The sequence below is a fragment of the Alexandromys fortis genome, unplaced genomic scaffold (assembly GCF_014885135.2).
Source record: "Alexandromys fortis isolate MF-2015 unplaced genomic scaffold, M_Fortis_MF-2015_v1.1 scaffold_61, whole genome shotgun sequence".
Taxonomy (NCBI): Eukaryota; Metazoa; Chordata; class Mammalia; order Rodentia; family Cricetidae; genus Alexandromys; species Alexandromys fortis.
Window position 1 is genome coordinate 630,891 of NW_026067962.1, and position 26,645 is coordinate 657,535.

General features: G+C 36.2%; 1 protein-coding gene across 1 annotated transcript in view; it reads right to left on the minus strand.

Moving 5' to 3' along the window:
* Positions 1-12,640: 12,640 nt before the first annotated feature.
* Positions 12,641-26,645, minus strand: part of St8sia4 (ST8 alpha-N-acetyl-neuraminide alpha-2,8-sialyltransferase 4) — an 89,046-nt gene continuing 75,041 nt past the window's right edge. The window contains exon 5 of the mRNA XM_050153435.1: positions 12,641-17,014. Coding sequence (XP_050009392.1) covers positions 16,732-17,014 — 283 coding nt within the window. The 3' untranslated portion in view covers positions 12,641-16,731. The remainder of the gene's footprint in view (positions 17,015-26,645) is intronic.

A 26,645-nucleotide genomic window follows, 5' to 3' on the forward strand; every position in this document is an offset into this window, starting at 1 on the left:
CTTTCAGCCTGTGGATGAAGATATGATTGCTTTGCTAGCTTTCTTCTCTGGCTGTCTGATGTCATGTCACCTCTGCTGTCACGAACTATTTATCTGGGACAATAATGCCAAGTTAATCCTTATTTCTATAAATTGCCTTTGTCAGGTTATTTTACCATGGGGACATGAGTGAAAAAGCTGATTTCAAGGCAGACCTGTGCTCTGTTTCTGTCACTTGCTTATGCACATCTTGGTTATATACAGTGAAGGTGTTCCACAAACTACCAAAGAGATCTATGTAGTCCTTAAAACGTGCTGCCCTTAGTTAACATAAATGCACTTCAGAAAAATACACAAATTTAATATTTGGGAAGTTAATTCCCTATGTATTTGATACTATATATTTTTTCACTTCCAGGACTTAAATTTGATGAAATTTCCTTTGTAAGAAAGTTTTACCTTTTAAAAAAATTGATCTGTTATATAGGTAACTAGGTAATTAGCCTGATATACACATTTTTTGCCACTTTGATATACATAATATACATATTCACACATACACACATAATCCTTTGTAAGTATAATCTATATATACATAATATATAACATCTATATCTATCTATCTATATCTATCTATCTATCTATCTATCTATCTATCTATCTATCTAATCACCTACATAGCAGTTAGATCAGTTTTTTAAACAGGCAAATTTTCTAACAAAGGTGATTGTTTTATCAAAATTATGTCCTAGAAGGTAAAAATACACATGTATGATTGTATGTTTTATATATATTATATGAAATATATAATATACAAAATATATTATATGATATATATAAATAAAATGTGTGTTAATTGAGGTTATTTTGTTGTTGATTTTTAGTGGTGTTGTTTGTGTTTCAGCTGTATTTTGTTCTTTAACAAGAAAGGCTTTGTATTTCTTTGCACAGTCTCTTTGTTATAGTTGTTATATTTCTTAATATATTAATTCCTGTATTTTCCTTAAGTTTTTGATGTTGGATATGAAAAATTTAGATGGCTTCTATCATGGGATATTTTTCTTTTCCCCTTAGCTGTGGAGGATAGTTCTGCTCGGTATTTTAATCTATGTTGGCATCATGGTGTCTAGGACTTGGAATGCATTGCTCCTGGCAACTCTGTATTTCAAAGTCACTTCCACTGACAAATCATGCTCTATTGTGATAGGGTTTCTTATATATGTGACTTCTTTGTGTTCTTTCTTTGTTTTAAGGCCTTCTTGTTCATACTTATTGTTTTAATCAGAATATACCTTGTTTTCTTGCAAAATCTTGTCTATATTGTGTTCTGTATGCTTACTGTATCTGTAAGGTTGTGTTTTTACCTCAGCTTGAAAATTTTTTCTTTTATATTCTTGTTGACTATCAGGTCTATGTCATTGCCTTTTGTTTGTCTTCTTTCCTTGATGTCTTTACTTTAAAGGTTTGGGCTCTTCATAGTTTCCCATATGTTCTTTACCTGTGTTCCTTTTTAAAATTTCATTTCTTGCTTATTTGATCTAGAAAACCTGTGTCTCTGAGTCTTCTATCTTCTACTTGATCTATTCTACTTGTAAGAATTCCCTCTAAATTTTCCATTTATGTTGTTGGACATTTAATTCCATCCTCATTTCACTAGGAGTTCCCTTCAACCCTTCTATCTCTTCATTGAATTCCATTCTCAAATCCTAAATTGATCTTTGCCATTTCTATCCACTTTAAGTTTGTACTTTCTTGGGCATCACTCAGATATTTATTCTTCTTAAATTCTTTCTCCTTAGTTACATTGAGCTGTGCATGTTTGTGTGTGTGTGTGTTTGTGTGTGTGTATGCATATGTATGTGTTTGTGCATGTGTGCTTTCTGAAAATCCCTTGATTTTTTTCATGGAGGTTATGACTGTTCTTCTAATTACTTGTCCTGGGATTAATTTAGGTCATTTTCATTGGGAAACATGTCTATGGGACTGGCATGTTTTGGAAAGAAGACACTGTTTTGATAATTGACATTGTTTTTTTTTTTTTTTGTCATGAGAAGTTAACATGTGAATTTTTTTATTAGTTCTAAGTTTGATATAGATGGAACAGGTTGGGGCAAAAGACAGGACGTGTATGTAATTTGAGAGCAGAATTTGCAAATGGTGTAGGTAGAATGAAGTCAGATGGATAGAAAGGATCGGGCTGGTATACAGGGTGTGTGCCCTCCTCCAATCATGGAGACCTAGGTGAAAAGCCTTGATGTGTCATAAGGTAGGAGGCTATCTGTTAGGTACAGGTAGTGTATGTCCTGGTACAAGTCTAGAGAAAGCTTGCTGGGCAGACAGGGGTGGCCAGACTAGGTATGGATGCTGGATATGGTACTGAGGTTAGATATGGCATTTGGGGAGGATAAATGGAAAGGAGCTCAGACAGACTCACCTGGTTTGACATAAAAGGATTTATATGGTCTGGATGGATGGAGAGGTTGGATGTGGTATGAGAAGGGCTTGTTTATCTAGTCAGGCAGGGTGAGTTCTGGTGGAAAACTAGAAGTTCCTTGCAGGGTAGGGAGGGGTGATAGTACTAGGCAAAGGGCACTGGATGGAGGACTCATGCTGGATCTGGTGACTTGGGGAAGGTCAGGTAAACTCACCAGGCTAGTTCCTGTAGAAGTAAGTGCAGAATACAGAATATTGGGAGGTGGGAAGGTTGGATGGGGTGTCACAGGACTCTGTGAATGAAATTTTCTAACAACTCAATTCCAGTTTATGCGTAGAGATATATGTGCACCACCTAATAAGAACAATGAAATGGAGCCTCTTTCCTTTAATTAACATTCTTTTGAATTTTATTTCTCATCTACCTACAGCACCAATTGTAATCTAAATTCTTTTGAAGCAGACATTGCAATCAAGTTTAATGCTAGCTTGATGGGGCAGTAATGCCAGTGGACTATAAAAGGAAGAAGAATGACTAGACAGAAAGGAGTTCCACACTCCAATGGAGGTTTCAGCTAATATCACGAAGATATAAAGGAGCTCAAAATGTATGGATTCTACTTAAATTAGCTTACATTGACACTGATATAGAGATTATATATTCTAGTCGCAAGCTATTACTGAGTATGGGAGGTCCTGATATTTGGCAAGATATCTCTTTCCAGGTGAGACAAACCTTAAATCACTGACAAATGTACCAGCCCTCTACGATGACAGTTAAGTGGTCCTATTTTCCTCCTAAGGTTCACAGTCATATTAGTCATCCTAATTTTTCTTCTAAATGCTTAGTACAATGATGAATCATCATCCTTGGTTCAGCTACATCTCTCTTTCTCTTACATCAAAATTTCTATCAAAAACAATTGACGCCAAACTTCTGTTGTGCATCTACTATCTAACCACATCTATCCTCAGTTACCAACGGTCCTAAGTTCTGTGTGAATAGCACCTCTTAACTGGAGTGGGTACAAGAGTTTTCAAGACGTCTCACTGGTTTCAAATTTGCTCAACATTGTGGTACCTCAATATTTGTGAGGGCTTATCTTGATTGTCCACTGAACATGTGTGGAAAGAATAGAAGTATTGCCTCAATCGTATTTGCTTGTCTGCATGAGCGTGTTACATATTCTTGATTGCTATTTGATTTAGGAGGCTCCAGTCCACTCTGGCAAAACTATCCCTAGGTGAGCGGGACTGAGCTGTATAAGAAAGTAGATTGACTTGATTTGGGGAATAAGCCAGTAAGCAATGTTTCCGTATGGTTCCTGCATTCATTTATTGCTTGAGTTCTTCCCTTGGTTTTCTTGATGATGAACTGTTATTTAAAAATATTTGGTTAAATAAGCCTTTTCATCTCCAAGCTGCTTTTGATCAGAGTGTTTGATCATAGCAGCAGGGCACAGAGTAGAACAGCATATTAATTAAAGCACTTATTTGCTTCACAAGAAATTAAAAAAAGGAAAAGAATGAGAAAGGAATAAAAAGAAACAAGTGAGATTCCCAGTGTAACCTAATTATTGCTATGTTTGATCAGGCAATATCAGGCTTCTCTCTATCTTCCCACCCAATTGCCACGTTCTTAATTTAATACCTCATTATTGTTGCCATTCTTTATTCTGTTCTCACTACTCGGTATTGTTGGTACCGCTTACTGGTACTTTTCCATCATTCACTGTTCTCTCTTTCTCTGCAGTCCTCTGACTACCAGCTACTCATCTTTTTGCAGTATCTACTAAGATCAGATAGAAATGTCTTCATTGATAGTTTTAGTTTCCTAATTAACAGTCTCCTTTGCTCTCTCTTCATAAAGAATGAACAAAGTTTCCTTGATCTTATTAATTAAGACACTTATTTATGAACTCCTATGCTGGCGAGGAGGGAACTATGGGTAGATCAAACAGTGAAGGTTCCCTCTTTACTCCAGTTGCTGAATGGTCAAACTGCCAATGCCTCTAATCTGTGTCTGGTTCCTGAAGATGATACAAATACAAATTCAACAACTTAGGTGTGTGATGGAATGAGTGAGAGAGGATTATATTGAAACATTCATGTTGGAGGAAGTAATAATTAAACCTTATCAGAACTTATGATTCTGAATGCAAATTTTATATCTGAACATAATGCAACTGCTGGTTTATCATGCAAGCACTTACAAAACCTCCAATTCATTGGAAAATGGTTCTATATTTTATTTTCTAACATAAATGGACAGTTTCTTCCAAGCAGGGAGAGGCAAAAGGGTATATTACCTCTGCTGTGGAAAACATTTCTCTCTTAATCAACAAAAAGTGTGCTAGCCTAATGTAATGAAACGAAGTCCTAACTGCTCGGCAGAATGATAGATCATGGTCAAAACATTATGCATGCTTACAAGGATGTGCTTTTCAGTTTAAATAAGCAATTTAAGATCAGCCTCAATATCTAGTTTCAGTCTTACAAAGTGCATAAAAGTACCTTTTACTTATCTTCTGGCTACTTTTGATAATTTCCAGAAGTTCGTTTCTTGCCTTCTCAATTCAAACACTATTAGATTGAATGGTCTGATATTTTTTCAAGACACACAATAAATATCTCACTGAAGTTAAATCTAAGATTGCAGCTTCATTAAACTGGGTTTCTTCAGGACAGTGAGCCATTAGTCAAGGAAAAAGAGTTCTCATCCTGGCGAAGGTAATCGACACCGATGGTAACAAGAAGACAGTTTACATTGTGAAATGCTTAGAGGGGAGAGTAAGTCTGAATCCCAGAAGGTTCATTTAGTATCTCTTGGTGACTCGTTCCAGAAATAAATCTTAGTTCACAGTTGTGGTAATCGATGTCTAGAAAATTAAAATCCAGTAACTGCTCAGACTCTTGAAGAAATGTGAGATCTCAAGTGTGTGAGAAAAGAACAGTGTGAATAGTAGCACATTCAGGATGGTTTGTCGAGAATGGGTTTATCATTACCAAAAAAAAAAAATCTTTAGTGTTCTGTTAGTTTGACATGCTTGTACCAAATTAGAAAGTTGGTTATTAGATTAGATTTGGTAGAAAGAACAAACCTATTGAAAAAATGCCTTAAATTTATCATTCGGGAGCCTGAATACTGTTTCTTTTCCCCTGACTCACCTGAGATCCAGAAACTGTCTTAACAAACATAAAAGAGTAGATGGTAAGAACCTCTTAAAATTTACACTGGCAAAATGGCAAGTGAGATATTTAAGGGATTATCAAAAACTATCCAATAGAGGGTGTAGTCTGATGAACAATTTGTTGTCTCATCCCTTGCATCAAAATCTTATCACAAATCTCCTTAACTTAGTCAAGTAAGATTGAATCCCAGTACACAGAATCAGACAATTTAAAACATTTATTTATGTGGAATTTATCTCATATATCTCAGCTTTACCTGCCTCCTCATTTCATATTTTAAGGGACATTTGTCAATTAAACTATCTTCCTATAAAATCTTTCATGCTATATTTTAAGTGGAGCCTAAAAATAGGAGCTTATTTATTTATTTGTACACTTTTAATACATTTTATCTTATTTGATTTTGCTCTGGGTGTTCCTTAATCTTTCAAACTTTACAAACCTTTTAGAACTGATAAGATCAATAAAGGGAAAATATATAGCTCATTGGAATCAATAAAAAAATAAAGAAAGGTATATAAATAGAAAACGGAAAAAGAATAGCGTGGTCTTCTACACACATTAGAGAACATATGTAAGAACATCTACATAAGAGAAAGGAACATTGCTTCCCAAGTCAAAATTAATAATAACTTACTCCTATTCTATATTCTGAGAGTTTGGGATGGTGGATTTTAAAGCTCAGTGTCTTTATAAAATACCACTTTAATTTTACACAAGAATAATTTAAAAAATATAAATTTTGTTGGTTAGAACCAATAATTTTTTTAAAGGTACATTGTTTCAAGTTGGTAACATAAAATATGTACTAAAGTGGTTATATTGAAACTTGAATAATGGATAATTTCAGTAATGTTAATTTCTTTTGATGGTAATTCCTTGTTTTAGATTGGACTTTGATTTTATTTAAACTTAAAATTCAAAAATAAATTTAGGGAAGTAATATGAGGATGGAATATGTATTTTTTTTTATAAAGAGAGATTCAATGAGATTGCAGTTCTTTAAACTAGTAGCTATTTCCTTTCCAAACTCTACCACTTATAATAATGGAAAAACATCCACTATTTTCTTCTGTGTTAACAAAATCTCTTTTATCCTTTCTCTAGGATCTTGGCTTCTGCCCTGGCTATCTCAAGCTTCAGAGGATGTGCAATGCATCTTTCCCAGAAACTCTGGTCCTGCTACACTAGTCTTAGATTGTTTCTGAAGGTTCTTAGTTTCTTGATTTCTCAGATCAACTGCCATACTGTAGATGATCGGTATTCTATGTTTCTTGTTATTTCAACAACTAAACTAAAGTACACATACAAAACTGTTATTATGCCTTTATTGATTTAATCCACACTTACTGAATGCTTGTCATATAGACTTAACCCTCACTGAAACAGCACTGGTCAGGAAACACAACTAATGCTTAAGAGAGTATCTCAGAGTGTTATTATACCATAATTGCTGAATAAATATAATAATTTTGTAGATAAAGTAGTTTTTAGATTTTTATGGAATAAAGATTTGCAAATACATGAATTGAAAATTAGATGATAAATCTTAGAATGAATATATGTTAACAGAGTCTGTAGAATAAAATAATGCCCAGACAAATATCTAGCTTTTTGATACCCTAGAGAAAATAAAATTTAGAATTATTAATACAGACAAGTGTTAGACTATCTCAGAAAAACACAAACATGACTTATACTAATAACACACAAAAATATAAAGAATTATTTTCTTTGAACTAGGATTTATATTTTGAAGATATTAGTAAATAAGATCTTAAAGTTAGCATAAAGTTTTAGTAAAAAAAAAAAACAGCAATAATAGACCTCGACATAAAGGGAAAAACATTATACAAGTTTCCACATACTTGTGCATGATGAATATCAGGTGAACAAGCCTACATCAGCCCCGTTACTGTTCTAGGCCTATGAGTCAAGGATCTGTTTGTATAGAAGGGCCTATGTCCAAGCATAAAGATTAACTAACACAGAAGCCTGCTCCGAACAGCACTGATGGTAGTGATCTTTCCTGGAAAACATCTGCTCCCAGCTGAGTGTGTTTGTATCTAGGCAGCACTGGCAGATGTGCTTAGATTCAACCCATCTGTGTGGTGTTGAGAGCCTGGGGCTGAGGAAGCAGCGCTGAACAGAAACTGGAAAGTGAGCATACTGTAAAACACTAAATTGTAGAAAATGCAAATTAGCACCTCATAGAAACCTAAACTGTCCTGCACTAATACTGTTGCCTTAAGCTTTGTGATATGTGGGTATAAGTTAGCATGAGCAATAGTTGAGAAACAATACTTAATAATGGGATTCTTCATAAACGGGGCTCAGTCAGGAACAGTTGGTATTTTTTTTTGGGGGGGAGTGGTATTTTTTTTATTTTTATTTTATTTTTTTTAGTTGTTGCAAAAAAAAATTTCCACCTCTTCCCCGTTTCCCATTTCCCTCCCCCTCCTCGCACACATATTGCCCCCTACCCCCTCCCCTACTCCTTCCCCCCTCCCCCCCACTCCATTCCCCTAGGTTTCGATCCTAATACATGAACTGGCTTTGTGGGAGTCTAGCCTGTTTGGATGCTCACCTTCCTGGTCCTGGATAGAAGTGGGAGGACCTTGTACTTCCCGCAGGGCAGGGAATCTGGACTGCTCTTCAGTTGGTATTTTTCATTTTGTTCTTTTAAAATTTGAAAATGGATTCTTTTCTTATGCAATATATCCTGTTTCTAGTTCTCCCCCCTTCTACTCCACCCAGTTACTCTTCACTTGCCCACCCCTCCAGGTCCATTCCTTTTCTTTCCGTAATTAGAAAAGAACAAAATTATAAGAGATAAAAACCAAACATAAAAAACAAAATATAGTAATATGAAATAAAAACTATCATATCAAAATTGAACTTGGTAGTCCAATTGGAGGAAGAGTTCCAAAAGAAGGCACAAGAGTCAGAGATCCACTTTTTCTCATAGTTGGGAGTTTCATAAAACTGCTAAGCTATCAATTAAAATATATACTCAGAGGACCTGGTGTAGACCCATGTAGGACCCGTGTTTGCTGCTGCAGGCTCTGAGAGATCATATACATCTTCAGAGGGTCCTAGTTCTCCTGGTGTCCTCCATCTTTTATGGCTTTTTCAATCTTTCTGTCTCCTCTTCCATGGGATAATCTGAGCTCTGAGGGGAGGAATTTGATGGAGAGCTCTCATTTAGGCTATCTTTCTGCCAAGACTATCTTTCTGACTGTGGGTCTTTGCATCTGTTCTCATCTGCTACCAGAGGATGCCTCTCTAATGATGACTGCATAAGGAACTGATCTATGAATATAACAGAATATCATTAGGAGTCATTCTATCGATACTTTTGTGTATTTGGTTTAGCATAGATCTTGGGGCTACGTAGTCTCTGGTCCTTAGTTGCCCAAGCATTGTCTGTCTTGGGTCTTGAATTCGCTCTTGTGCAGTGTGTCTCAAATCAAATCAGACATTGACTGATAACTTCCATAAGTTTTGTGCCACCATTTCCCTAGCACACTTTTCAACAGGACAGATTTTTAGGTCAAAGGTTTTGTGTTTGGCCTGGTGCCCACATTTTCTCTCTCAGTAGCCTATAGAGCAAAGTATCGATTTTTGTGGTTATTTTTTTATTAGTTTGTTTTGTTATGTTTAATGAATGAGAATAATTTATCTTACAAATACAATTCAGATAATAAATTAAAACATTATTAAGAAAATGCTGGTTTGTGAGAAAGCAAAATACTAAGTTAATTTGTGGCTAGATGATAATTTGGAGTGTAAAGCATTTCCTGAGAAAGTATGAGTTTACAGACTTGATACACAGAACACTTGTTAAGAAGTTGTGCATGATAAACCTGCATTTGTACTTTCAAATCTGGGGAGACATAAACAGGAAGATTCCTGGGACTCTGTGGTCATACAGTCTAGCTCAATTTTTGAGCCCAACTCGGTGAGATCCTCCATCTCACAAAAGCAGTGCATAGCCATGATAATGACACCTGGAGTTGTCTGTTGGACCCCATACTTACGTTCACACACTTGTACATACACACGCATGTATCTATACCCAAACAAACGTACATACATGTTTTTTCTTGTATTAAAATTTCAAGGGTGATGTTAGAAAAATAATTTCAAAGCTAATATAATTATTAAATATTATCTGAAACTAAAAAATATGGTTTTCTGTATTGTAAGATACCAGTTCTTTTACTGTGTTACCAATTCAAAATTTTCCAAGTTTTCTTGGAGAATTACAGCATCATCATTCATAGAATTGGATTTGGAGGAACACATCATGGATTTCTTTAGCTTAATGAATACTTTAGAAATTTAGTATTGGTGATTTGCCAGAAATCAGCAAACTATCAGAAATCTGTAATCTGATAGCAAAGAAATAAATTAGCTGTAATCATACCAGCATTCAATATTTTCATTGAATTTACTATTGAAATTGGACATATTGAATATTTGAGTGACTATTATCTTGCATTTCTTAGAATTGAAAGTAGCCTTATGTCTATTAACTGATGAGTGGGAAATCAAAGTTGGTATTTGTAAAATTTGATATTATTGAAGTATAAAGAAAAATAAAATTATGAAATTCAGAGTCAAAGGTATAAAAATGGCATAAAAAAAGATTCTTTTCTTCCTGTAGTCAGGTCTTACAGACCCAGAAGGATATGTATTTATCTATCATTTGCTGATGTTAGCTTGGAATCTTCAGATATGTGTGTCATCGGGAATTAGTAAGGAATTACGAAAGCAAAGGATTTTCAAGGAATGGAAGATAGACTGTACTAGCATAAGTAAAACAAAGAAAAGGAGTAGAGGGGGATAATTGAATTTGGTTCAAGGGATAGAAGGCCAGTTTAGAAGACGACTGGAAGGAGACACAAATAGCGTTAAGGATTTTTTTGGGAAAGTCATCAGTTAATCTACTACTGTAGAGTTTCCAAATATATTTATGTGTGTGGGGGGCTGGTATTACTTAAGTGGAGTTTTCCTTAATTGGGGTGAATATGCTGAATACTATAAATGAACAGATAAAAACCTCAGATTACAGGCTCAGTATAATGAATGCGTTGACTCTTTTCAAGTTGTCCATTGAGGTTCCAAGAACTCCCAACATCATAGATTATAGACCTTTGGACAAGTTCTGCGAACACAATAGAAGAACATATCACTTAAACATCAAATATTTGAGTCAGAGAACATGCAAAATCTAAGCTTGTGCTGATCTGGGCACTTCATGTCAATCCTCTACTTCCCTATCCATAAAATTTAACATGCTTTTATTCTCACTCATCAAGTCTAATTTGTACTGATAGCATTTTCTTGGAGGTGTGGCTTTCCAGTGAACCATGCTCGACTTATGAGGAGCTAGACCTTTAGAGGAAACTGATCCTCCCTCAGCCAGCAGCTACCACTCAAGAGTTGCTTGCCTTGGAGTGGGACTTTGGGGTAACATAGTGTCTAAATACTGAACTTTGTGTCTAGCTTGAACTTGCACGGATCTTAAGTTTGTTGCCATAATTACTAAGAGTTAATATGAGCAGCTGCCATGCTGTGTCAGAAGCATCTGTTTTCTTGTAGCCATGCAATGCCTCAGGCCCTAAGATTCCTTCCCCGTCCTCTGACACAATGACCCCGATGCTTTAGGATGAATGACTGTGACACAGATGTCCCATTTATGCCTGAACATTCCGCAGCCTCTTCCTCGCAGCACGTTGACTAGTTGTAGGTCTCTGTATAGATCACTGTGTATTGCAGAAAAATAATTTCTAACAAAGGACATCACTGCTAGTGATGAAAAAGCTTTGCTGAGGAGAGGAAAGAAACAAGAGTCAAGAGAGAGAGTAGACTGTGGAGTCAGTGAGTTCAAGTCCTGGTTCTCTTACTTTTGAGTCCTAGATGACATCACATAATCTATTTAAAAATATACATCAAATTTGAATATTTGTAGTACCTATGTCTTATACTTTTTCTTCAAGTTCTGTCCATTTAATATGTATAAACTAGTTGGAACAGTAATTGTTCGACGAGTGGACAATTTAAGTACTATTAATATAAGATAGGTGAAAGACAAATTGGCCAAATAACTGGTGAGATACTATAAGTGTTTATTCAGTCTGTTTTTCAGTGTAAGTATAATCCATTGCAAATTAATTTAGGTTTTGCTTTAGCTTCCTAGTTCCTCAGAGTATATATCACATTATAATGCTGTATTTTCCTGTGTGCATTCTGAAGCTTTGTGAGGGCATGCTGTTCAGTCACTTGCAAAGCTAAACAGCCTACAAAATAGAGTGATGATAGGCTGGCTAACCACAATTTCAGACACTCAAATCTATTTTAAATTAAAGCACACATTAAAATTTGACTGTAAAAGTAGTACTTTTTTCAGCATGATGTGCTTTGACCATATCTCAGGAGCACCTAGAATAAACATTATTTATGATACTGGAAAATAAATTTAAGTACAAAAGCATCCAGAACAAATAAAGTGGCCTCTAAGCTTATCAAGCATCTTTTATGATTCCTTGATGGAGTCCAGAAAAGATTCAAAATTGTAGAATGTTGACAGGGAAGTCATAAAATTACTTCTAAAGTGTTTTACAGAAAAGAGAGGCTATGTTTGAAAATTTGAAAGTTATTGAAAGGTATGGAAAATGCTTTAAGTAACTAGTCCTTCCCAATCATCTTCAGGAAGTCCATAAGCAAAGGGTCGCGATATGTAGATGAATTCACAAATCAGCAGGTGGCCCTAGAAACTGTTGTGCATTCCAGTCAAGCAGCACACTAGCCATGGACATTAAACCACACAGCTATATTTGCTGGTGCAAGTGCAAACCCGAAAGAAATTGCAGTGATCTGTGTTGTGAAATGTTCCAGAGTCGAAACCACACACAAAGTATTCCACCCCCAAACTGTTAAGGACTTCCCGATATTAATGTTGGTATGGCAATTACTCATATATCCATGAATATTTTTAAAACAAATGTTTAGATCAATTGTTGCTCAGTGAGGCTGAGATGGAGAGGCTCTAAACAGTAGTAAAGATTTCATAAAATCAGCCACCTAAACATTGGCATGTGACGGGAAATCGAAGGCGCAGATAGCAAAGATTAGAGGAAAAATTGAAAAAAAAAGTAACTTAATTTATTTTACAATTGTACAAATGATAAAGCAAGAATAGCTAATCACTATACACAAATGACAGGGAACAGTGTTGAACAGGATACCTACCGAAGAAGCTTTATCTTCCCATTCCACGGATGGTATAAGACAGACTCAGTAGCAACGATCCTATGCAGCAGAGCTATCTGTAAACACTTTTTTTCCTTCCTGCTATATACATTTAAAACACTTGTGCTTTCAGCTACACAATGAAACATTATTTCTTAAAAGGTGCTACGTATTGGAGAAACACATGGCCTAGACCCACAATCAGAAAAATTGCAATTTAAATACATTGCCAGCTTGAAGATATTTTTTTCTTTACTTTTGTTTGGAGAGATTTGAACATACTAGTCTATTTACTATTACTCTAGGAAAGAACATATAATTCAGCTATAAAGTAGGTCTTCCTTAAAGCAGAGTAGTAAATGAAGTCTCAGAAGAACTTCTCTTTTTAAAGTGGTCATGATCTCCAGGGAAGATCACAGTGCAGACCCTGAAGATATGTATAACACACATCTAGTTGTGCACATATTACAGACTCAGTGTGTACACACAGATATACATATATAACAAGGTATATATGCATCACGCATGTCTATTTGTACTATATAGATATATTTATAGCACGTATATAATAAAATATCTATTTCTAGGAGGGTTGTATTTGGAGTTTGTTTATCAAATACAAACAATTACCTTTACCTGTTTTTATTAAAACCTTGGTATATTGACAACATTTAATGGGTAAACTTCCAAGTTTGTAGAGATAACAGCTAACTATACACAACGTTTCCCATCCCCCTTCCAAAACTATAGATAGTCCTGACAGTTATCACATGAAAACAACTCCAGGAACCAAATATCACATAATGTGTGTTATGAATAAAGTGGCACAACTAGAAAAAGAATCACTGATTACTCCTTCTTCAGTAGGAGCTGAGGAACTTGTATGTACACTACCCTCGGCACTTCTTAAATAAAGCATTTGTGTAAGCATATATGTAGAGGTTTTTTTTATCAGCAATCCATATACAGTTCATATGATGTACAATGCATGAAGACATTCGAATGCCCAGCACCTTCCCCCAGAAAGAAAATCTTCCACAGTAGTTCCGTTATTCCCATGGGCTGCATCATTGGATTGGCCCTGAAAATCTGTTACTGATTCACATTTTCTTCCAGCAACTTGCTATTAAGTACAGATAATACTGAATAATAATAAGAAGAATATTTCTGTGGTTTCTTCATGTCAATAGCACAGTAGCAACCATGTGACCTCAATGACTGCGATATATCACAGTCATTTGCCTGGGCCTTCCCAGGTGCATAACTAATCATGAAAAAGGAAAGAAAACAATAAAGCTGTGGGCATATCATATGAAGGAAAACACAGATACTTCAAGTATATACTTATAATTTGATTTTGTTAGGATCCCTCAGGCCATCGTGTGTGTTATACTGTAACTCTTTTCCTCACTTGAACTATTAGTTTTCATCGCTCTCTGCCTTTCCCCTGTAAGAAGGCCGTGATGGGACCGAAGTGTGAGGGCGAATGCAAAGGTGTATGTTCGAGAATGAAATGCTCTCACACAGCATTTCCTCTGTGAGCACTAAAGACCTTCAATTGAATCCGCTCTTCTGCATTGAAAGTTCCCTGAGATGAACAAAAGTTGTTTTCTTTCAAATCTGAAGCCCTTTGAACGCTGAACATTTTCCTAACTGGGCAAGCGTTTAGAGAACACAAAGCGGGGGTGAAGAATCGATGGGAAGACGTTGAAAAGGCACTACCCAATGCGGCTAAGGGATGAACAGCAATGCAGCGAACGGTGGATGGTGTGGTGTGTTTACTGGGGACTGAATGTTGTTTAATCATATATTTCTTCTTTCTGAAAACGCAGTCAAAAGGGTATGTTGCTGCTTTCAAATACATACTTTGAGTAAGTGCCAAGTTGGTATATCCTTGTTAAAATATACTTGTGACTTCTAGATTTCTATGGAATTCATGTTAGGTGCTGCTGGGAATACTTATCTGCACAGAGTTCAAAGTAAATTTTATGTTACCCACTTTTCAAATGTCAAATAAATTAGACTTTCAATTTAGCATTCATATAACATGTATCTAATACTTTCAAATTTTTAAGTAGATAAGGATTTTAATGACAAAAGCATATTGAGATTATCCATAGTATTTAAGAATCTTCCATATGCACTCAGTTTTGTTTTGTGATACATATACAGATTCTCAGAAAATGGTCTTTTTATCCTGAGATTCTGCAGATTTTAAAAGCAATAAAGGCTATTATTAAAAATATTGGTAACTGCAGTACTATGACAATTCTTTTCCATAGTATGAATACATATATGTATACTATATACGTACACTTCCCCTACTCTCTTCATTCATTTTGAGATTGCCTGTCCCTACAAAAAAAAAACAAAACATTCACAGTTTTCATACTATTTCTGCTTTCTTCAGAGTGCCTTCCCCAAGAAACGAGAAGTCATATGAAGTTGCTGTGGGCCAAAGCAGAAGTGAGACCATAGCTTCTGCTTTCAGAAGAAACAGAAAACCGGCCCACCGGTCACTTCAGTCACGTATCTAATCATTCTAAATTACCCCATGAATAACTTTATGTTTCTTTAAAATGCAGTAGTAATGGAACTGTCCTTAACTGCAAAAAAAAAAAAAAAAAAAAAAAACCTCCTTGTCGATTGAATTCATTTTAAGTGCACAATGCTGATATATTATTGTTAAACTGCTTTAAATTAACCATCTCTTCTGAAAACAAATCTCAATTAGACATGTTACTTTGTAGACAGAAATCTTAAGATTGTGTTAAGTGGTGCACATTTATCTTAGCATCTGAATAACCAGGATGATATCTCAGAACTAGTAGTAACATCTCAGCTACACCAACCCAACACTTATTCTACAGGGCAATGTGTTTCCACGAAGCTATTAGAAAATTTCAAAGGTATAAATTAAAAATATTTGAATTTGAAATTTTTTAAATATTTAGAGCCAAGTTTCATAGCAATGATGTGCTCATTTTAATAATATATCCCTTTAATGTAAGGAGAATGGCATACTGTGTAGGAACATGGTTTAATCTTTGGTACCAAGAGCAACTATGCAATTTTTAAAATATCACTCCTTCACAATAGTTTACTATTATCGAGTGCTATATTTTGGCTGGTACCTGCCACACCATTGATGCATAATCCAGAGATTTATAGTTGTGCAAAACAAAACAAATAAACCAAAAATTGGTGTGATTGCTGCTTAAAAAGCAAAAGAATTTTATAAAGGACTGGTGTTTATTTTCCCCATCTTTCTGTGTTTCCCACTTCAATACCTCAAATAAATTTCTAAGCACCCTATATACCCAAACCAAAATAAGTTTCAGAAGACAAACACAAACACAAGCAAAACCTAAACACGATCCTCATTCTCAGTGTCCTGACTAAAGGTTCCCTCAAGTTGCTTCATCTCATGGATGTCACTCTTTGAACTCGTTCCTTCTTCGATTTGGTGAGTAAGGATGCTTTACTTTCCCAAGCGCCGAGTCGTCTCCATGGTTCCGCTTCCAGTGTGCTTGGCATTACAGTGGCTGCTCCACAGTGATGAACATATTCGCTTTGTTAATTAATGATGAGTGTACTGTTGGATCTTGTAAACACTACTGAAAATACATTCAAACTGTATTCTTCGTGGAAGTGGCACTTACTAGGACCCTTGCAGTCAGAATATTTGCTAGGTAGAGCACTTTGCAGGTATGTCATCAGCTGGTGGTGGGTTCACACGGACTTCCATTTCAGTTATTCAGTCAGTTGGTGGAGGCAGAAACCCAGCCTTGTTTTGGATCCTGTTTCTAAATCTCCAGAAGCATCTTTAGAAAAAAGTTTGCATCCAGGTTTTACCCTTCAAAATGTGCTTTATTGCTTCATGCACTTCCCCGTGGTCAGTTTTAGCGCGCCCCTATTGTGCAACACATTCAATGTTTTAAATTCTAGTGGCATTCGGTGAGGACTGGCGTTGGAAAAGTATCTATATTTTAAGTCGTCATAGTAATGGTATTTGACAGCTTTTCCGTTCAAATCCTTAGGGAAGGGCCAGAAGCCATACAGGTGAATTTCATCACAGAATCTGGTAGCCAGTGTGTACATAAGGAGGCCAGTGCTGGGTCTCTTGATAGGAACTTTGTTGGTCAGCCAGTAACTAGGGGAAACAAAAACAAAAGTAAAACAGAAGAAAATGTACAGTGGCATATAGTATATTCTATAGAAATTACAGCCTATAGCAAACAAAATGCACATTTGTCAATAAACTTTTCAGTGATTAATGCAAGTAGTGTTTATGTACTTAGAAAAATTTATACTTTTATGTTTTTTTTTGTTATTTATTATCTAACAGATTTTTGAGTCCATAAAAACAGCCAGAGGACTAAAAGCATAGGTTAATTCTGTTCTATAATATCCAGTTCTAGATTGATTGGGGATAAACATTTATTCAATATTCAGAGTAGAATCTTCAAATAAAGGTATAAGTATCACTGCAGAGGCACAGCATTAAGGACCCAACTTTGACTGTCAGCAGTCACATTAAGGCCTGGGATGGTATGCAGAGATAGGTGGATCTAGAGTGTCACCTGTCACCTTGTCAATCCTGATTGGTGAGCCACGGGGCCCAGAAGTCCAGCTAGAGACATATGAAGAAGAAGAAGAAGAAGAAGAAGAAGAAGAAGAAGAAGAAGGAGGAGGAGGAGGAGGAGGAGGAGGAGGAGGAGGAGGAGGAGGAGGAGGAGGAGGAGGAGGAGGAGGAGGAGGAGGAGACACACACACACACAGAGAGAGAGAGAGAGGGAGAGAGAGAGAGAGAGAGAGACATGAGCAATAAAAAATAAATCTAACTTTATAATAAACTAAGGAAGAGTTCATTCTTTATATAATTTATACTTTCAGATTTTTTGTTGATAAAATGTGTTCCCAGACAACTTCTGTTTAATCCTACCCCACCTTTTTATTTCCTCCCATTACTGCCACCTATTATTCCTTCCTATAGGTCCCTTCCCACATTCCTGCCTTTTTTTTTTTTTTTTTTTTTTTTTACTTTGTCACCCTTGGTTTTTAACCAGGAATGCTGTGGGACCATAAGTTTCTTTTTAAATAGGTAAATGCATCTCCACATTGAACATTTTTTCATAACATTAATTTGTAACCACAATAAAGTGCTTCAGAATGTTCAGATCCATTGTCAAATTTTGCTGGCCGTAAACCCTGCAAATCCGCAGTTAACCATCACCTTTAGTAGAAAGGGAGTTTCCAACGCTCTGGGCACACTCATTTCCTTAAAGAAAATGGTTCATGAGAAAAACAACTAAAAGGGGAAGAGTGTGACTGCCCCATTACTTCAAACTGGTTTTGCTTAAAACACAGTATACTTAATATATGTATGTTTTTAATTATTGTCTTCACCATCATCTCAAACTTTGAGAAATATCCCTGCTTTCCAAATGTGAAGAGGTAATTTTAGATACTGCCCACTGCTTCTTTTACAGTGTTACCTTTGGATTTTATGCATTATCTTCTCTTTTTAGAAGTTTATATTTAATTTTAAAAGTATTATGAGTGTGTTCATTTATTGTTTTGTTTGTTTGTTTTTTGCTTGTTTTGCCTGCATGTATGTCTGAGTATTACATGTATTGCATACATGTTTGGTGCCAGTGGAGGCCAGGAAAGGGCATCTGAGCCCCAGAAGCTAGGTTACAGACAAGTGTATGCAGCCAGGTGAGTGCTGACAATTGAACACAGGTCCTCTTGAGGAGTGGCCCATGCTCTTGACCATGGAGCCATCAGCCTGGGTCTCTTTGCAGACAATTTAATGAAATGGTTCAAAGAAATTCAAATAAATTTTGAGTACTGACTATGAAAACAATCAAAAGAAATTAAATGCCATTTTACCCCAACAGCTTATCAACATAATTGCTTTCAAAATTGACTCAAAACATGCAAAACAGGGAAGACATATCAGTCTTGTTAGTCTCTTGAATTTCCTACTTTGTACTATTTATTTCAAGTACGATTGGTGTGATGGTCAATCATCAGCTCCAACTTACTGCACTTCAAAGCCCCGAGGACACTGCTCCAATCCTCTCTGGTCTGTTTGTCAACATTTCTGGAGTAGAGTTCCTAAGTCTGGAGAACTCATACCTCAGTTGGTACTGCGCCATGGGCTAGCAATCCACAGAGAATAACGGGGAAAGGAGAAGATGAGCAGATCTCACGCTTTTCCCTTTCTCTGCTTCCTGAGACCTCATGTCATGAACTGATTTGCTAAGTCCTCCCTACCACAGTGGACCCCTGAAATCATAACTCAAATGAATCTCCCTTTCTTTAACTTGTTAGAAATCTTTGTCATGCTGACTGAAAAATCGATATAATTGGTCTTACACTTTCTGCTGTTTCTTTGGTGGTGGCATTTAACTCACAGCCTTAAATGTGGAAGGAGAATATTCTGGCACAACATCCAGTTCATAGAAATTTATGAGTTTTTTTTTTTTTAGTTTTTTTTCAACTGATAAATGCCAACTCTAAACATCTTGAGATATGTAAAATGTGTTGCAAACTTATATCATTACAACTGTACATCCCTGTTTTCAAAATATATGAGTTATAAATATTTTTTAAAGGCAGACTATCTGGATCCTCTTCTGATCAAATAGTAGATAACCAAGTAAAACTCATAGCCTATGTGTTGTTAAATTCATTCAGGAACCAGAGTGAATCTGCTATTAAACACTAATGTGACCCTTTTGGGAGGCTGGTTATGAGTCTCTGTGTGTTCTAGTAAAGCAGAGGTTTTACACATGGTATGATTATCACAGGAATGTTTAGATGATTAGAGAATCATCACAGTGGTCAGGTAATGAAATTGGAAGTTTTGAAAAGATGCCATGTTATTTACAACTGTCGAAGTTAAGCTTAGCAAAGCCAATGCAAAGTCAATCTGAGCAAAAATATTCCCATCAATGGTACTGATTGCAAATGTTTGGCAGTACAACGAAAGTTATACGGAATCATTTCTAAAGTGAAAACCATATTAGCAGCAGGAAATAATGTAGTAGTTTACCATTTTTGAGAATTCATGTCCTTCTTATCAATAAATATGTTCTATTTTATAATTCATAAGAAATCCTGGAATTTCTTTAACTATTTTTGGGCAAAAATATTTGAGAAAAACTATAAGCCACATGATTGTTGAGTGCAATGTCAGCAAGAAATGCGGAAAGAAAATTATCCACCTAAATGGTTCAAAACAGGGTTAGAGGTATAAGAACATCCAAAAATTTTTGACCCAAGGGTTTCTTAGTAGGACACTATAGAATATAATTGAAATTGTAGCAAAGAATCCTAAAGGTGTGTTTTATCTAGAAATAGTTTTGAAAATCTAATGTTACAAAAGCTTCCTATAGTACATATATAAAATAGACTGAGAGAACAAAATAATCCTCTAGTGTGATGACAGTACCCCTACTAGACACAACAGGCCAAGAAATGAAAAGCCCAAGGTGAAGGAGTGGGTTACATTTTGGAATTTCTGACTAAAGTGGAAGTGGTTCATGGACCCCCAACATTACAGGTCATTACCATTGTTCTTCACAACCCGCCATAAATTTATAGTAAAGCAGAACTTCTGAAGACTAGTGATGGAACCCACTGATATAAAGCAGTTGTTTTCTTAAAGCCTAACCCTACTAGCTAACTTTAATAGTGCTCTAATGAACTCCATTCACTACCAGAGGGGAATGGTAATTGTCAGCCTTACTAAGCTGTGAACCTTAGGAGTTACAATAGCAAGCATCCTGAAAAGACATGCCCAACAAGGCAATAATGACACAATTGTTATGGGAGTATCCAATCAGTAATTCCTAATTGGATTTAATGTCTGCTTCACAAGATCAAAATTCATACATGGAACCATTATTGGTGCCCAAGACCCATGACAAGATAAATCATAGATCATCAAAAGGAACTTATTATTATTATTCTGCTATAGAGACACAGTATTGAACTAATTCATGGCCTATTGCTATACTTATAGATAAGTACACCTCTCAAGCTGCATCAGAGATTCTGCTGTTGTTTTGTTTTGTTTTGACCCCATGTCTAAAAACTGTGCAATCTCAAGTCAGATAAAATTCCACCATGGTGGAAGGGATGTTGGCAAGAATTCTCACCCCAAATGAGAAACTATTGGCAGCTGCTGATAGCACAAATTGGACCCAATTTGTTTTTTGTTTGTTTGTTTCTGTTTTTGTTTGTTTTTAAATGACGGCAAAATTTGGGTGATCATAAAAAGAGGTGAGTAGGCTCAGAATACAAAAAATAAAGTTCTCAAAGATTTACCAAAATATGCTTAATTTTTAAATGCCGGACATACATTTAGATTCTACTGACATACATACTTGTAATGAATATGAAAAGCAGAAGATTCCTGACAACTAATTACCACAAGGATATCAGAAAATTTCGAGACTAATATCCTTTCTTTTCCCATCACAAATGAGAGTACGGTGACTGCACCTTGAAGAGAGCAGTCACTCTAGCTGTACAGATCTAGGAACTGGAAGAAAGCATTACCTCTAGCTCTCCTCCCTCTGGGCAGAACTAGATGGCCATCTGTACTGTGGTTTTATATCCACTAATTAACAGTCCTACTCAGTGCCTAGCTCCCCCAATCATTTTGTCACACAGGTGATCCTTTAGGCTAAATCACCCTATGTGAAATTTCCTACCACCTTCTGAAAGGATTTGAAGACTCTATTTTATTTAGGTGGATTTCTTAAGGCTGACCTCTGGACCACTATAGTCATTCAGTTCACAATGGCTACCTCTCTTACTTTTACTGTTCCCTATCTCTCCTAATGAAGCTTTTCTACATCTTTGAAAGGATGCTTCTGTAGTCATTTAAGACAACATTCACAGCTCTGATATAAGGTACTGTAACTTTCTAAAGATCTCATACCTCAAACTGTGTACAGGGAAAGCCCATCCAGAGGGTAAGATTGTGATAGCACCTCTCTGGAGACAACCAACATGCCTCTCGACTATTTCCTAATTTGGGAAACAGACTGACAAGTGAAGTTGTCAAATCCTTCAATTTGCTTGAAAAAGAATAAACTCACAGCTCTTCACCTAAGCATCCCAGGGAAAATAAAAACAAAACAAAACCAAAAATGAAAACCCTACATTTGCACATGTACTTGACTCTTTGTGTAGAATAGAAGACAATGGGCTACTTTCTTTATTGTTGTGTATTTGTATATAAATATTAACCTTATCAAGCCTATCGAGCATTGCAGTACTTGCAACAATCCTGATAACAAAATTATCTAAGTAAATAATAAACTCTACGGTCTGTGAAGTTAAAAAAGAATCAGAATCTTAGATAAGTGCAAATATTAAGTACTATAGACATCTAACGGCATGCTTGGAACTGTATAGACCAATCTAAATTAATGATTTGCTACTTCTGCAGAAGTTAACTTTGTTCCAGAAAGAACAAGCAGGGACACTCTTTAACTCTGTTTGCATAGTCAGCTAGATAATATCTGTCAACTTTGCAATCAATACCCCCAAGTACTCCTTTTAAAATCACAGCCATGAGGCGGTAGTGGCACATGCCTTTAGTCCCAGCCATGAGGTGATGGTGTACGCCTCTAATCCCAGCCCTTGGCAAAGGCAGGTAGATCTCCCTAAACTCAAGAAACGCCTAGTCTACAAAGAAATTTCCAGAACAGCCAAGGCGGCTACACACAGAAACCCTGTCTTGACAAAACAAAATGAACAAATAAAATAAGTAAATGAAATCACTCCTGATGTATTTATCCACAAATACACATGCTGACATCTAAAAGCAACTTCCTCCCTTCCTCCCTTCTGTTTCTTCACTTTGCTTCTCTATAACAATGTAAAGCAAATATGTTTTAATATTGCTGTGCAAAAATTTCATAAGAAAGTTAAATATAACTTCTACATTCTTTCTAAGTAGAAAAACTGTTATAGGTACAATATAATCCATATACACATGCCATATCACAGTTCCATACATGAAATGTCACTTCTTACTAACCAGAGATCTTACTACTCTTCCTCCAATACAGTATCCACATTCTTCAAGCAAACTAAAATCTGGAATACTACAGAAGACCACATATTCATGATTATAAAATCCATTTCCATCAATCCAGGAAGAAGCTGCGTCACCTGTCTGGAATCCAGTTAATAATATTTAGCATGTTGTAAAGAGACAGCAAATGTGAAGGAATACAACATGGTGATTTGTACATAGTGAACATTATTTCTTGCCTCTCAAGATGACACAAAGGAAGCTGTTCTACAATATAATGTACAAAACATCTTGCTTAGAAATTATCTCTTAGAATTACATATCATCCAAACAATTGTGATGATGTATAGAGTTTATAGAGGAATAGAAACTGTGCTACACTCTCCACATAGGAGTTTCTGAAATTATAAACAGCTTTATTTCACAGAAGAGGCCTCTCAGGCTCAGGGAATTAGGAAAGGCTAAAAAAGCAATGTAAGCTCCTGTAGAATGAAGGTGGTAGAGCCTGAACTTCCTTTGCATTTTCAATTACCTCAATTTTAAATAGCAAGGACTTGGATTCCCCAGATTCTCTAGATCATTCAACTTGGGATAGCATTATGGTGACTATCAGGTTAATTTTGGCAGTGCTCTGCTTTATGCATGGGGCTGTTATAACTTACGTCAATAGTAAATAGAATCCAACTTTATCAGTGTGCCCTTTCATGTTAGACGGTGAGTTTCTAGCTGGGCAGTGGTGGCTTCTGCCTTTAATCCCAGCACTCAGGAGACAGAAGCCTGTGGATTTCTGAGAGTTCAAGGCCAGCCTGGCCTACAGAGATAGTTCCAGGACAGGATCCAAAGCTATGGAAATACCCTGTTTCGAAAAACCAAAATAAATAAATAAACAAATAAATAATAAAGGCGACTTTCTGATTTAAGTATGCTAATATTTATTCAGCCACACTGTGAATACGAAAAGCATTATCATTGTACCAGAGGGTAAGAATTTCACAGTGGATCTGAGTAATGCTTCTTAAAATATTTTCAAATTTTTATTAAAATGAAAGGACACATTTTTAATTTCTAGAAGTCACATATTAGTGCCATTTCTTTTGTGTCCTTTCTATGCACACTCTTTTTTTTAGGAAGGAGGATTTTATTTTAAAAATGAAATATTTTTGTATAGAAGCCCTTTGCATAATTTAGAAAAAGTTGATCAAACTTAAGAAGCATAATTCATGGCAAGCATAAGACACTCATGAGATGAGAAAGCCTGACAACATGCTTGAGGCCCAAAGCCTCTACCTAATCTTCAAGTAGAGTAGCTCAGAATAATGATGCCAACAAAAAGTGTATCCTATGGAATAATCTCTCTTCTGTATTCCATGTGGTCTAAGTATGTTATGAAATGTCCTTCTGTATATGTGTTGCTTTTATTGGTTAATGAATAAAGAAGCTGCTTCAGCCTATGACAAGGCAGAATAGAGCTAGGCAGGAAAACTAAACTGGATGCTGGGAGAAAGTAGGCGGAATCAGGGAGATGATATGTAGCCACCAGAGGAGAAAGAAGCTCATGTGCCGGTACCCATAAGCCATTAGCTTTGTGGTAAAATATAAAATAATAGAAATGGATTAATTTAATATGTAATAGTTAGTTAGAAATATACATAAGCTATTGGCCAAGGAATGTTGTAATTAATACAGTTTCTGTGTGATTATATCAGGTCTGGGTGGCCGGGAGACAAAAGAACATTCTCTGTCTACATAAGTTCATGATTTTGAGTTTAAATGCAGTGTTAAGAGATTCTAGATCAGATTATATAGTGTTACATTTTCTCACGTGTCTCACGGTTTATTAATAAATGATTATATTAACTATTGGAATTTTATTTTATACTCAGGTTTAAACTGCTACCTGATACTCACAATATCTCATGGTAAATTCTACTGTACATGAAATGCTATCATGAGAGATTAAATTCATGGCTCCAGAAGAAAATATTTCCTGTCTGATCTGTTCAGTTGACAAATTGGCTATGTGTATTTTGTTGAAGATTAAGAGGAGTAGCTCAAAGGGAAGAAGAAGCCACTACTGTCTTGTATGTTGTAAGTATCTATGGTGGAAATATTCCTCAGATTATTTGTGTCAAGATAACCTCCTAATATTAAATATTTAACTGGAAAGACATGCCACAATCAGCTCTCAAAAACAATACAGTTCAACGTTAGTATATGTTTGCAATACAAGTGCAAGATAAAAATACTTCTCCATATACACAACACTATTAAATCTGCATTTCAAGAGTAATTAAACAATGCACAAGAATTTCTAAAAAAAACAGTTTCCCTTACTTCTCAAGAAAGGAATGGATGTAGAGTATGTTTTATGCTTCTAAAGATGAACTAACTGTGTATGGCCACTTTCCTAAACAAGTATAATTCCAAACTGCCTTCTAAATACTGATCCTTCTATGCACAATGAGTGTAGCTTTTATCTCTTACATAAGAAGACTTCTTGTCACATGATACAGAGACTATTACAGAAATCCACAACTAAAAAATGCAGAGAAAATTGGCCAGGGTGCACCCAGTCTTCAATGTTATATTCACAACACAACATCTACATCTGAGGCTCAGTTAAGATCATAGAATGATGGATCAAGATGTTCGCTGTAAAATTATACCTTCTATAAATGACAGGGAAGTTGCACCCAGAAGTCTCAAAACATGGCCATGTGAAGAGGACCTGAATGTTGACACAAGCTTATATATAACTTGAACAGGAGGAATTCACAGGGCCCCAACTGTAGATGAATATTTATAGACAATCAACAGCTGCTGTGATGGGAGAGAACTAATCTTCACCAGGGATGAGACCTCTTAGTTGTAAATACCAAGTGGTCAGCCCTAAAAACATATACAGACATGCCACACTAAACAAACTCAGCAGATTTTTACACATACACACACAATACACTAATACAATATTATACATATTAATAATATGTACATTTATATAATAGAGAGTATTAACTTGATAAAGAGTGCTTGGGAGGGAGTGGTGGCAGGGGTAATGATCTAAAGGTATGCTATATGACACTTCAAACATTAACAACAAAATATCCAGAACTACTTATATATCAAAATTCTGAAAGTAATAATAATGAACTTACTCAAAGCAACATGAATGGTTCAAATCATTATGTCTCAATAGAAAGACATGAATGATAGGGCATCTCTTGGGTATATTCCCAAGAGTGGTATTGCTGGGTCCAGGGATAGGTTGATGCCGAATTTCATGAGAAACCGCCGAGACAGAGACCCACATTGGAGCACCAGACAGAAATCTCAAGGTCCAAATCAGGAGCAGAAGGAGAGAGAGCACAAGCAAGGAACTCAGGACCACGAGGGGTGCACCCATACACTGAGACAATGGGGATGTTCTATCGGGAACTCACCAAGGCCAGCTGGACTGGGTCTGAAAAACCCTGGGATAAACCCGGACTCGCTGAACATAGCGGACAATGAGGACTACTGAGAACTCAAGAACAATGGCAATGGGTTTGTGATCCTACTGCACGTACAGGCTTTGTGGGAACCTAGGCAGTTTGGATGCTCACCTTACTAGACCTGGATGGAGGTGGGTGGTCCTTGGACTTCCCACAGGGCAGGGATTTTTGCTCTTTGGGCTGACAAGGGAGGGGGACTTGAGTGGGGGAGGGGGAGGGAAATGGGAGGC